The 12,059-nt window shown below is 38.1% G+C and overlaps 1 protein-coding gene across 1 annotated transcript; it reads right to left on the bottom strand.

The window, feature by feature from the left end:
* Positions 1 to 4,006: 4,006 nt before the first annotated feature.
* Positions 4,007 to 6,493, bottom strand: nanos1 (nanos homolog 1). The gene has a single exon (XM_004553690.6). It carries the CDS (start codon positions 6,331 to 6,333, stop codon positions 5,653 to 5,655), a length of 681 nt encoding a protein of 226 aa, XP_004553747.3. The 5' UTR covers positions 6,334 to 6,493; the 3' UTR covers positions 4,007 to 5,652.
* Positions 6,494 to 12,059: the final 5,566 nt, after the last annotated feature.

Here is a 12,059-nt window from a genome sequence, read left to right as displayed (position 1 = left end):
GTAATTAGTTACTGATTACTTTTTTCAAGTAACGACCAACACTGGTCATAACGCTTCCTTGTTTCTTTATTCAGTCAAGTCCTTCCCTAAAAGATCTTTAATGTCCTTAATCTCATCAGAAACCTAATTTGTCTTTCATTGGTTTGCTTACTAACATTTTTTATTGTGTATTTAGTGCTGACTGCAAATGCAATTTGGTCAAATTTTACTTCATTTATCAGATTATTTAATTTTATAGAGAAAGTAGTTATTGATGAGAAGAGGAGAATTTCTGCAGTCCGGTGTTAAACAGGCAGCCTAACTAAACTCAAACACAAATGTGCCATGTATGTGACTTGAACAACTACAGACCACTTCAAAGACATTTAATTGGCCATACAAACTTCCCACTGAAACCTGCTGACCTGAATTCAATGATTCAGAAGTGGTATAATGACAGCACTGAGGCAGCACTACACCAGAGAACAAATAACAAAACACTATTAAGCCACTGCAGTTAAGCTGCCCATGAAATCTAGATAAATCCAACCAAAAGAAAATAATAAAAAAATGAATGCTCTGGTAGGAGAAAAACATGACTATTGTTTGAATCTTTTGAAAAGGTTTTCTCAGATACTTAATTGATAAGGTATGGCAGCATGTTTGCTCCTTCTGACACATCAAGTAGCTTTGATTATCTCCTCTGATAGAGGGCTTAGTGGGATGCATTTAATATTGGAACAGTTTAAAAGATACTCCTACACCGCTGCAGTCTATAACTGCAATGTGAGGAGTGAATGGTAGCAGATATTATTTGAAGTCTGGATGTCATTTATTAGTCAGTCAGCACAAAAGCAAATATCTAAATACCACCATTTTATCATAAGCAGACAGGAAAATACTTGTTTCAAAAGCCAACCATTTTTTAAATACAGCACACTCTTAAAAAATGCACATTGCCTGAATAAATACTAGTATTATTTATTGTTCTTTTGTTCTGCAGATCCATGCACCAGAGACTTAGAGGATTATTTCAACTGACAGTACATCTGCACCCGTGAAACAGCCACTGAGCTGTAAGCTGATCATGCTGAGAAAGAAACTTAATAACCTGTCCACCTCACTTAAACAGCAATGAGTTTTGATTTTAGATAAATCCTTTGTGAAATTTTAATTACAGCATCAAAGCTGTAATCTGCCCTTCAGTGGGACAGAGCTGGAATGAAGTCCAGTGAATAGCCACTGTCGAGATGTTGACAGAGAGTTCACCAACACCATGCATGCCATTATGATTTTTCCACATCAGCAGCTTTAAAGAACACAGAATATAGAAAGTGTCACAAAAAATGTATGAATATTTTTGTAATACCCTTTATCACCACATGAGGTGGCAATCTGTTTAAAAAAATACACAATTTACAATTTATTTTAAGGATCTTGTTTCCAGTTTTAAAATCAAAGCCGTATCAAATCACTAATAAACCATTAAATATAAAGGCTAAAGGTGTTTTCTTTACCTCAATGTATGGAATGACTTTCATGCTCAACTGCTGTTCAATTTTATCTCCATGAGTTGCTAGGCAACAGGAGCATCCTTGTTGCCTTGTACCCATAAATGGATTCTGTAGATCTGTAACTTATTATTCCACATTGTTGTGATATGGGTCAACGAAAGAGAAGACTGCTATGCAAATGGACCATCAGGCCATTTAGCCGTGACATCTGAGTGTTTGCTTTGTCCTGCCTGGAGAAGCACATATGCTGCCTTGCCCCTGTATAAATTAGTGAGTGGGTACGCAAGCAAAGGTCTTACATTATAATGCCATTTTTTCAGTTGATCTTATTAGAAAATAAAACATCAAATAAAATTTTAAGAGAATTCTTAAGATTCTAATTTCTAAACAATAAATAAATAAAAAATACGCTAATTTACAATGGCAAAATGAATTCATTTTACAATTTACTTATTTACTCTTCATTTAATTTATTATATACTTCTGAGTAATTGAAATTCTGTTAAAATGGATCACTGTTTTGCCCTGCAATACACTAGCAATCTGTCCAGAGAGTAAATTGTCTTTTGCCCAGTAAAACCTGGATATGGTTCATGACATGTCACATGTCATCATGACATGTTCGGGACTTACAATCGCCTAGAGTGCATGAGAAAATCTAATATTTGACACTTCAAGTCAAAACAAAACCACATCTATCTAGATCAGGCTCCAAGCAGGGTCAGTTGTGCCATACATAAATAATTTTCATTAAAAACTGAAAATTGTCATTTTCATAATATACAAAATCTATATATCAGTGCTCATTATTAAAATGTTATCTGCATCATTAACACGAAGGCAGCTGCAGATAAGAAATAAAAATGGCACAAACCTAAACACTGATAATACTAGATAAAGTCACTTCTGTCTTAGTAGGTGCAACTACTGGATTGGCTACAGACATTTTTTTCGTGCACTGAATGCTGAAGGTTGCATCTCATCCCATCTAAGAGGACTTAGATGGTACATCAGACTAAGAAGTGTTGGGAACCACTAATCTCCTGTAACTACATCTCTTTAAACAGGAGACCTTCTATGTAGCGACCATGATGAGAAGCAATATGAGTTAATGACTCTTCTAAATCACATTAACAGCAAAGACAAACTGCTGCTGCAGAGCATTAGCTAAATCTTCATCACATGCCAGATCCAGTCGCCTCATTCTCAGTGAATGGTACTCTAAGTCAACACCTGCAAAATATCTTTGCCTTTTAATTAAAACATTTCTCTCACTCATCTTTCATATTTAAACAAAGAATATGTAGTCACTGGCCAGATGTTGCTGTTTCACATCTGATCGCTATATTCCATAACCCACCCCACCAAAAAAAAACAGCCAACTAAGGCGAATTATATGATCATGAAAGATACATATCTCATAAATGGTGGAACTAACTAGATTATATGGGCCCTCTCTGCAGAGCAGCTAATGGAAGCTGCAGTGTAGTGGAAATAAGACCTGTTATCTTACTGTGTTTGCCTGAAATGCTAGCCCGCCAGGCTTTTTCACCACTGTTCTCACTGAGATAAATCCCTGTTGCACTTAGTAGTCATCCATTTTTAATGCCACAGCCTCAGCTGGAGATACATAAAGACAGAGGAGGAGAAGACAGAGGAGGGAAAGCAGGGACGGGGGGAGGGAGGAACTGCCAAGAAGTGGCTGACACCAGACGAACGCTTCAGGCTAATATATGTTTGTATGCTTAGCATCAGCAGCAATTAAGAGTGTCTAAGGTTGTTTGCCTGGTGAGACAGACAAAAGACAGTAGGGCGATTCATGAAGTCATCATGATTTTAGTACATTTCCATCATTTATAGAACATCTGTAACAAACCAAGCTGCTGGAGTAAATCAGAAGCACTCACAGCTGCACAACTGTGTACAGCCATGATTTCTTTTCCAACAAACAAGAAGCAAGGCAGCAAGGCTTCCTGCCTGTTTTTGAGCCACATAATATGTCTGCAGCAGCCATTCCACAGATGGCAAGCAGAGAAGGCTGGGAGGGCCAGCTATTCAATCCACTTCAGCACAAACATGATCTGTTTGAATGGTGAGGCATAAGCCAAGACATTCTTGTGTGGGAAGACCTCCCTAAACAACTGTGAGCAACCCATGGCAGTGTGTTTGCCTTTCAGAAACAAATCTTTAAGATATGAGAGCAACAGATCGGTCTGAATTCATCCAAAAAGCAAAGGTTAAGTGTGGTAAAATGCAAAGTAGTAAATGTAACCTAAGCAGGGCATATGTGATCCACACACAGGCTCTGTGTTAACTCATGAGTGAGACAGTCAGCTAGCTGGCCAATTAGGCCAAGCAAAGCCATTTCTTTGTTTCTAGTCGACCCCCTCCACCCCCCACCCCCCGCTTGGTTTAATGTAGTTTAGGAATCACTAAATCAGTAATCTGAAACTTAAACAAAAACCTTTGTGTTTAGAAAAGGGTAAACCAATTAGAGAACACAACCACATAGGTCCAAATATTTCATACGTTTTTATTTCTCTAGTGTATTTATATGTTGTTATTCTGCACAGCAGCATACAGGAAATTGTGGTAAAATATAAATAACAAAGTTCAACAGTGTTTCTTTTTCTCTTATTCATTTAATCCAAAAAACCTCTGTTAAAAGTGGCAAATTTTGTCAGCTTTTTTTCAATATCCACTCTCTTGCACACTCTCAAGAATGCAACATTGAACAACTAAATTTTAAAAAGTATGGGTATATCACTATTTACAGACAGTCTCACCTTTTGGTGAGCAATGCTATAGCTTTTTGGAAACTTACTTCCATTATGTTAAATGCAACAAAATGAAAATACAATTATGTTATACAAAGATCAAAAATACCTATCAAAACCCTTATTATAAATGGCAGCACTATATCAATAAACTGCTGTTGACATTTTTACGTGTAAGTACAAAATCCTGTTGAGGTAGTGCCCTCTGAAGTCACTTGTAATGTTAAAATACTGAATAAACATCACTTTATACACAATACAGCAAATCTTTCTCTTTTTTTTCTTCAATTCAATTGTATTCCTTTGGTAAACAAAACTGTCAGAAATGTGCAGTCCTGCAAGTGACACTTTCAATCATACATTCACAACATTTTTGCATCTTTTTTGGGATTCTTCAGAAATGTAATAATGGGATAACATGTTGTTTGCGAACATTCATTTGCCATTTTCTTCACCCCGACACAGAATGAAAGGTAAATGGGACTTACTTAGTTTCATAATGCAAAGCAGACATGCTTATGAGACTCTGTGGTGAATACATTGTGAGGGCAAACCAAACCATAAACACCATAAAGAACGAGAGAACTGACAGAGAAAAGAAATCCAGTGTGTCACCCTTATTTGGGAATGTAAACATAAAACATATTGAATAATATTTCTCATTAAATGTAAAATCAGGTAACTGTCTCATCACACATGATTAGAACAGAGGTTTGGCTTTACAACGACTGATCAGAACGTTCCCCAGAGAATATGAGGCCTAAACAGAGGCCACATTGTCTTTTTTTTCTTCTTTTTCTTCCTGCCTTGCAGATTGAATGTCAACTTTTACAGCAAGTTGGAAAATATGTTGTGGAGTTTTTAGGCAGGCAGATGGGATCAAAGAGTTCCTCCTCCAGTCAGACTCACACAAGTATTCACTAATGACACATTCTTGAGCTTCTTTAATGGCAAACATAACTTTGGTTTCTAAGACGTGAAAGAAAATCGAGGCAAGCTTAGCTCACCATACAAAAATACTTGGTAGAAAAAGGCTATGACATTCATCCCCTTTGCCAATGTCAGTGTGTTCCCTACATGACCAAAATACTTTTTATTTATTTTTTTTGTATTTATTCACACTTTGTGATTATTGATACATATGTGTATGTATACCCACACTCAAAATAACTACAGACTATAAAGAAAAATAAATCCGATGTATAAAGCATAAAATTATTCTATGTGGATAAAGGAACTATAAAAATATAAGAGATCTTAAGAGAAACAAAAAAGATAAAATCAATATGTTTATGAAACTGGGATAAAGGCTAGAGCCGAAATCAAAACAGTCATCTGGAAATTGTTCAGTGCAATTTATTTTACTTTATAGTCTTGTTTGTTTAAAATATTTTCATCCTCTTACCACCCACAGCCCTCCCACCCTTTAATGGTCGCTGGGATGGCTGGTCTTTTGACAGTGGACAATATTTTATCGTATGAGCATTGTCCCCGTTGGCACTGCAAAGGGGGCAGGTATAAGCCCTCAGAATCGGGCACACAACCCTGCCGTCCGGAGTCTTCAGGACGTGGGAGCCGTACACCTCCTCGGGCGCTCCGTTATTTCGGCAGAAGACGCAGATTTTCGGCTCCTGTTTGGTTCTGGAAGCGGGTTTGCGCATCTTCTTCTCCATGCCGAACATATCGAACCCAGTGAAGTTCCCACCAAAACCCACCTCCCGCTCCGGCAGCTGGACGCCGAGCTGATTTTGGAAGGGGCTCAGTATCGAGAAACGCTCTTTCAAGTCCAGGATGGAAGCTGGTGGGGGGCTCCCGGACGGGCAGCAACAATCCAGGTGCCCGCTTTCTCCAACGGCACCCGCGATTATGCACGGACACGCCGGGGAATCGTCCAAGCCCAGAGTCGCTTTCAGGGACTCGGTGATGGAGTTGGGATTTTGGGGCATGCTGAGCTTGTTATTCTTCGTAACCAAAGTCGTCAGCCCAAGATAGTCGTTCCAGAAATTAAAAGTATAGTCATATGGGCTGCGCGCATTCAGATAGTTCTGATTGAGAAAATCCATGGCCACTTCTGCTCCTTCGCTTGCCGTAAAAAGGCGAAACAGACAGAGTAATCCGTAGAGTCTTTATAGCCAGAGTTCTCTTCCAGGTATGGCTCATGTGCAGCGATGTGGTCTCCAGTGTTCCTGTTATGTTTGAGCGTCCTGCAAACAGGCTTTCTTGTTATAAGTACCAAGAGGGCGGGGCGCTCTCCCTTGAAAACCAAGTTCCTGATCAGGTCGAAAGCAGGCTCGCTGTTTTCAAAGCTACAGTTAGACAGATTTGTTTTCTTGCAGGCTGGCGCTTTCTCTTCTATCAATCATTATTCTGCAATTAAGGCATACGGCGACTTTCATTAAAAATAGCTTGTTAATACTTAATGATTTGAACAAGTGCGCAAAGAAAATATTTCGTGCAAAAGCCTTACTGTAGGTAATTACATCATTTCAGCGCCAGTACTAATCAATTACGACTCGGAGTTTCGTTCCCCTTCGTACTAAACATTACAATCCCGCGTGTTTTGTTGATCAGTATCGTTAATCAGTTTGTATGAATACCATCAACGCCAACTCGGCTTTTCACACAACTTAACCCATTGTGAGCCAAGAGCATGGGCCCTTTGTTTCTTGCAGAAGCCATCCTCCTACAGTCCATGGGAGAAATAGCCTAGGCTGATGCGTGCTGTTATGTTAAAACTGAATCCCATGTTTCCACATTGTCAGGTTTTACAGTTCCAGGACAAACTCACATGCAGTGGTTGATTTAAAATCATTTGATGAGTGGTTCATAATAATCCTATATTTTGTGTTTTTCGTCACTAAAGTATTTTCTACTTGCTCACAACCCTTTCTATCTGATAACATGGTTTGGCAGAGGGAGAATGTATTGTCAGTTTGTATGTTGTATAAATAGAAAATAAGTTCTGCAGAAAATGTCTAACCTCCAGATCAAAACCCGTTTACTTGCAAGATTTTAAAATGAAAGAAAATGTTTAGTAGATTAAAAAGAATCTTTTGTTGCTCGAAAACAACACATCATTTCACAGTCATGCTGTAAACACAACATGCAGACCAGTTTATCAACAGGGGGCAGCAACATGCAATTGCAGGTCAGTTCATATGAACTTATCCCTACTTCTCTCCCCAGTATGAATGACAGTACCAAACAAATACTATAATGATGGCTACTGGCTGGAAGATGACAGTCACCAATTATATTTCACTAAATCCAGATGCATTCATGTAGTCTGAATCCAGTGAGGCAGCTATGGTTAAGTTCAGAGAGCAACTAAACAATTGCACAACTAAACAATTTGGTCAGTTTGGGGGATTTTTCTACATTTATTTTTTTCATTTAGCCAAATAAAGCACATTACTTAGATGTTGGCTTATGAATGACCTGTGGAACAACTGTGACAATATAAATGGCAAATGTTATTATGAAAATGTTATTTATGTTGTATCATTTTGTATTAATTTACCAAAGTTGTCATTGTTATTATTGGTAGTAGTAGTGTTGTTATGTTTAAAGGTAGTTTAATTAAGCCATTTATTCAAGCTTTCAATTGGCCAATGCTGTGTAGAATTCATCTTGGAAATAACAATGAACTTTGAAGAAGGCAATTGTCTGAGTGGTACATAAAATACAGACATTAACATTATAACAGCGGTATTACTTTCCAAGAGAACAGTGGTTCCCAAAAGCATTTCCTTATGCTTTTTTTCTGCTTGTTTTACTTTAACCACAAAAATAATTTTTGTTCTTTTAACCCCAAAAATTCAAATGGCATCGCCTGCAGAGAGGTAAAGACAGAAGTATATGAATGACCAAACCAATGGGTAACCATGAGGTAACTCACTGATGCGTGAACCCCCATTTTGAAGCTTTGACGTTAACATTTCAGCCATTACCACCATCATGGATTTTTGAAGCCTCAAGTGACCAAGTGAGGGTCGAATGCTAAGTTGTGTGTATGAATACTGCATGGGTGCATCATCCATACAGAGATATCTGCCACAGTAGTTGTAACATCTATTGTAACATATGAAAGTAAATAATGCAGAACTCCTTTCACAAATACTGGAGCGCAGTTTTTGGATAGGCTCTTACTACAGTTTACCAAACAGCAGTTCATATTGTTTGTTAGATAATTACATTAAAATGCTCCACAAGGCACACATGGCAACAGAGTAAAAGGTTTGATTCAGTGATTTGAAGTGTACAGGGTGAAGTGTAAAGAACATCTATTGGTCTAGTCTGGACATATCTGTCACTCAAACCAGGCATGCTCCTAATAATGCAAAATTTGAGCCCAAAAAATAACACCAGAAATCAATTCTTGTTCCAGTCTGTGTTGATGTTTTCTATAAAGTTGGGAATATAGAACATGGGATTCTGTGGGGACTGATTCATTTTGTGAGCCAACTTCAATGAGCCATTTGAGAAACATCTGGGTCAGTGTGCACTGGCTTAATTTTTCAGCCCTGGACCTTTGAAGTTAAGTTTGTTTTGTTTTTCTGAGCATTGCTGGTTCTGTGTTTTCATGTTTATTCAAGTCATATTGAGTTTTATCTTGAGGTATATGATCATTTTAGCTGTAATATCAAAAACCTCAGTTATTACAAATCTATAGACCTCTAACAATGCTGCAAGTATGTTTTGCAAAACACAAACACACTTTAAAAGGTGTGACACAGCACCAGTAGTTTCTTATCATACTATTTGTGTGTATTTGGAAAGCTCACCGCATGTGTAAGCTGGTAGTTGGAGTTTTTCTTGCTATTTATGTTGTGAGAGACTTGCTATGACTCTGTAGGAATTCTGCCAAATAGCAGCACATTATGTTTCCTTTCCATCAGTAACATAAATTATCTAGATCTTACTCTTGAGGTAAAATCCAGAGTAAATATGAGGCAGCTGTCCTAAACAGTCCACTCACTGCAGGCCTCTGATCCTGTGATGAAGTGGGCAGCTCAGGAATGTGGAAGCAGCCCTCTTGAAACAACGATAACACGAATGACTGGTGTTCTAATTAAAACTTCCAGGGGGAGGCTACAGGAATTCACTGACTTGGAAGGTTCACATCTATTTTTAAGGGATATAATAAGAATGCACTACCTAAGGAGACAGGCGTGTTAGGAGCAGAAAAAAGGCACAGTTCAATGAGCTGCAGTATTTTAGAGGCCATTTTTTCACTGTTCTATGTGTTCAGCAACTTCAGTTGAAATAGTATCGACTCCTCATTGAATTTTCAGTCCCGAGCTCCCATTCAGCTGGAGCTGGATATGAATTTTATCATGAAGCATTAATAATGTATTTAATTGCCAATTCTTTTTTTACAAGTCGGGGCAGACTGTGTAAGCAGATTCCTGTGTTGCTGCAGTGTAACTGAAATATTCATGGGTGCATTATTCCTTAATTTTGTTGTGACTAAGAGGGATTAATACTCATCCATTAAATAAAGCTAATTCTATGGGTGCCTCAAGGTTGCTTGAGTGTATTGGAGAAGCAAGTGAGATTAGCAGTGGAATGATGCATCACTTCAGCAGGGTGGCTACGGCTGTAAATTGATTTAGGAATCACACTGACTAAGTGATTGTTGTGTAAGAGTTTTTTCACTTGACAGGGAGAAACACATGGATCATCAGGAAAAGCGGGGGCTGTCTGAGGAAGACACTTTGTTTTAATGATCAGATCATATTTCCTGCACAGGCTCATTAGCAATATGAGGCTCAGTCTGTCAGTTTTTTTACTTTTTCATTTATTTTTACTGTGTGTGTGTGTGTGTTCACTTTGAGTATGTAATCCAGCTCAAACAAGCATTTTGCTGAATTTGGGGAATATGATCATGTCTGATTCATAGGACATTAAAGTGCATATCTTCCACCGATGATTAATGCTTCATAATTATAATCCTCAACATTCTGTGCTATAATCCAGCCTTTTATTTTAGCAAACAGAACAAGATTGGTCACATTTAGAGCGCAGTTCATATTTGCCACGATGAATGAATGATTGATGACATTGTGGAATGCCTTAAAAAAATAAAACTCTCGCCTTTTTTCCCCTGTTGCATCTGCTCATACAGCCAGTAATAATTTAAATGTGTCACTGGGGCGTATTTTGAATCTGATACGATGTCTAAAACATTGTAAGATAAATCACAGAACACATATTTCTGTGAACTGTGGCTGTCTGTTAATGCGTTGTTGTCTGATGTTTGGTGTTGTTTTGTTTTTGGTTTTGGTTTTTTTGAAGAAAGTTTCTGCAGTGGCCTTGAAAAGTGAATATGGAGGGGGAGGATTACATGAAGCATTCACACGAGGAAAGCTTTCGGCATATTCCTACTCCACTGCTAGGAGCAGCTGCTGCTATAGATAAATCATTGCAATGCCTTGCTCAAAGATACTTTAAGACGCAGATATTCCCTCCAGCTCTATTTAAAGTGATAATCCAGGTCTCTGCACAACCAAAAAGTCCCAGTAATACTCTTGTAAAAATGTTCGTCTAGTCTTCATGTTTAGAGAGCAAGATATTGATCACTGAAACAATACATAATAGGTTTGCAGGAATTGCTGAAAAATCCAGTTTGCCATATTGATTGCTGTAATGAAGATAAATGCTGAATCACTCAGTATGAAAATGGCTTGTGCACTTGCAACATGCATTCTTTTTGTTGTTGTTGTACCAAAAACACCCTGTTTGCCTTAGACCCACAGATTACCATGTGTTTTCATTCATAGCCATTAGAGGTTTGTTTGTGATTATGCAAATGAGAAAACATGCAGGAAATTTAATCAGTGTGCAAATTTGATTTCATATGAAAGATTGCTGGAGGGTAGGGGGCTCGATCGTATAATACTGAGCAGCAAAATTATGCTCAATATTTGTTTTCACAGTGGGCCTCCACTCGGACACGCCATACCTTTATAGGCTTAAGGTTTGTCTTGGTTCAGAGGCTTGAAGTTAACAGCCCTGTGTAAGGTTTGATTATCCTTTGTTCTCCCCAGAGATGCTGAATGAAAACTGCAGTTAATGGGAAGCATTTCCATATCGGCAAAGCACAGCAGCTTGTGTTTTTGCATTTTTATTATTGTTGCGTCTCCTGAACCAAATATCTAAGTGCTCGGGTTTCTTTTGTTCCCCTGCTGAACAGCAAGAAAATGGGCTTCTTATAATTGCACATAAACTCAGAGGATGCCATTGTGTTTTTGTGTGTGCCACTGTAGATAACTGGTGATTAAACTAAATGTTACTCCAGAAGCATGAAAGAATTGAAACTAATAAAGCATGTCAGTCAATAAGGGAGGTCGGTCTGTTTATAAAGCTCTGAGATGTAAAACAAACAAATGGCATTCAGCTTTTGAAAGAGGCTGGCTTGATTTAGTAATTTTATGACCTTCAGTTTCAAGGTAATTACATGGATGTTATTAAATGTCATTCAAAACCATCTCTAAAAACTCCCAGAACTACTTGGCAGTTTTACATGGACACAGTGTGACCTTGTACCGATCCAGATGTATATAAGAGACTTTTGGGTAACACATGAGGTCTCCTGCAATAACTATTCCAACAAATATAATTCAGAATATGCACCTCAAAGTCAAATCTATCCAGGATTCCCCTGGAGATATGAAGCCAATTGCACAACTTTTTAGCAGATAAATTGTGTGCCTTTCAGTGTGCAGGGCAATAGCTCAAAATACAGGTTTGTGAGGCGTATGGTCTCAGGAGACAGTCCTTCCCAAGA

The sequence above is a fragment of the Maylandia zebra genome, linkage group LG2, assembly GCF_041146795.1.
Source record: "Maylandia zebra isolate NMK-2024a linkage group LG2, Mzebra_GT3a, whole genome shotgun sequence".
Taxonomy (NCBI): Eukaryota; Metazoa; Chordata; class Actinopteri; order Cichliformes; family Cichlidae; genus Maylandia; species Maylandia zebra.
Note: the sequence above shows the minus strand (reverse complement) of the source record. Positions and strands in the feature narration are given on the sequence as shown.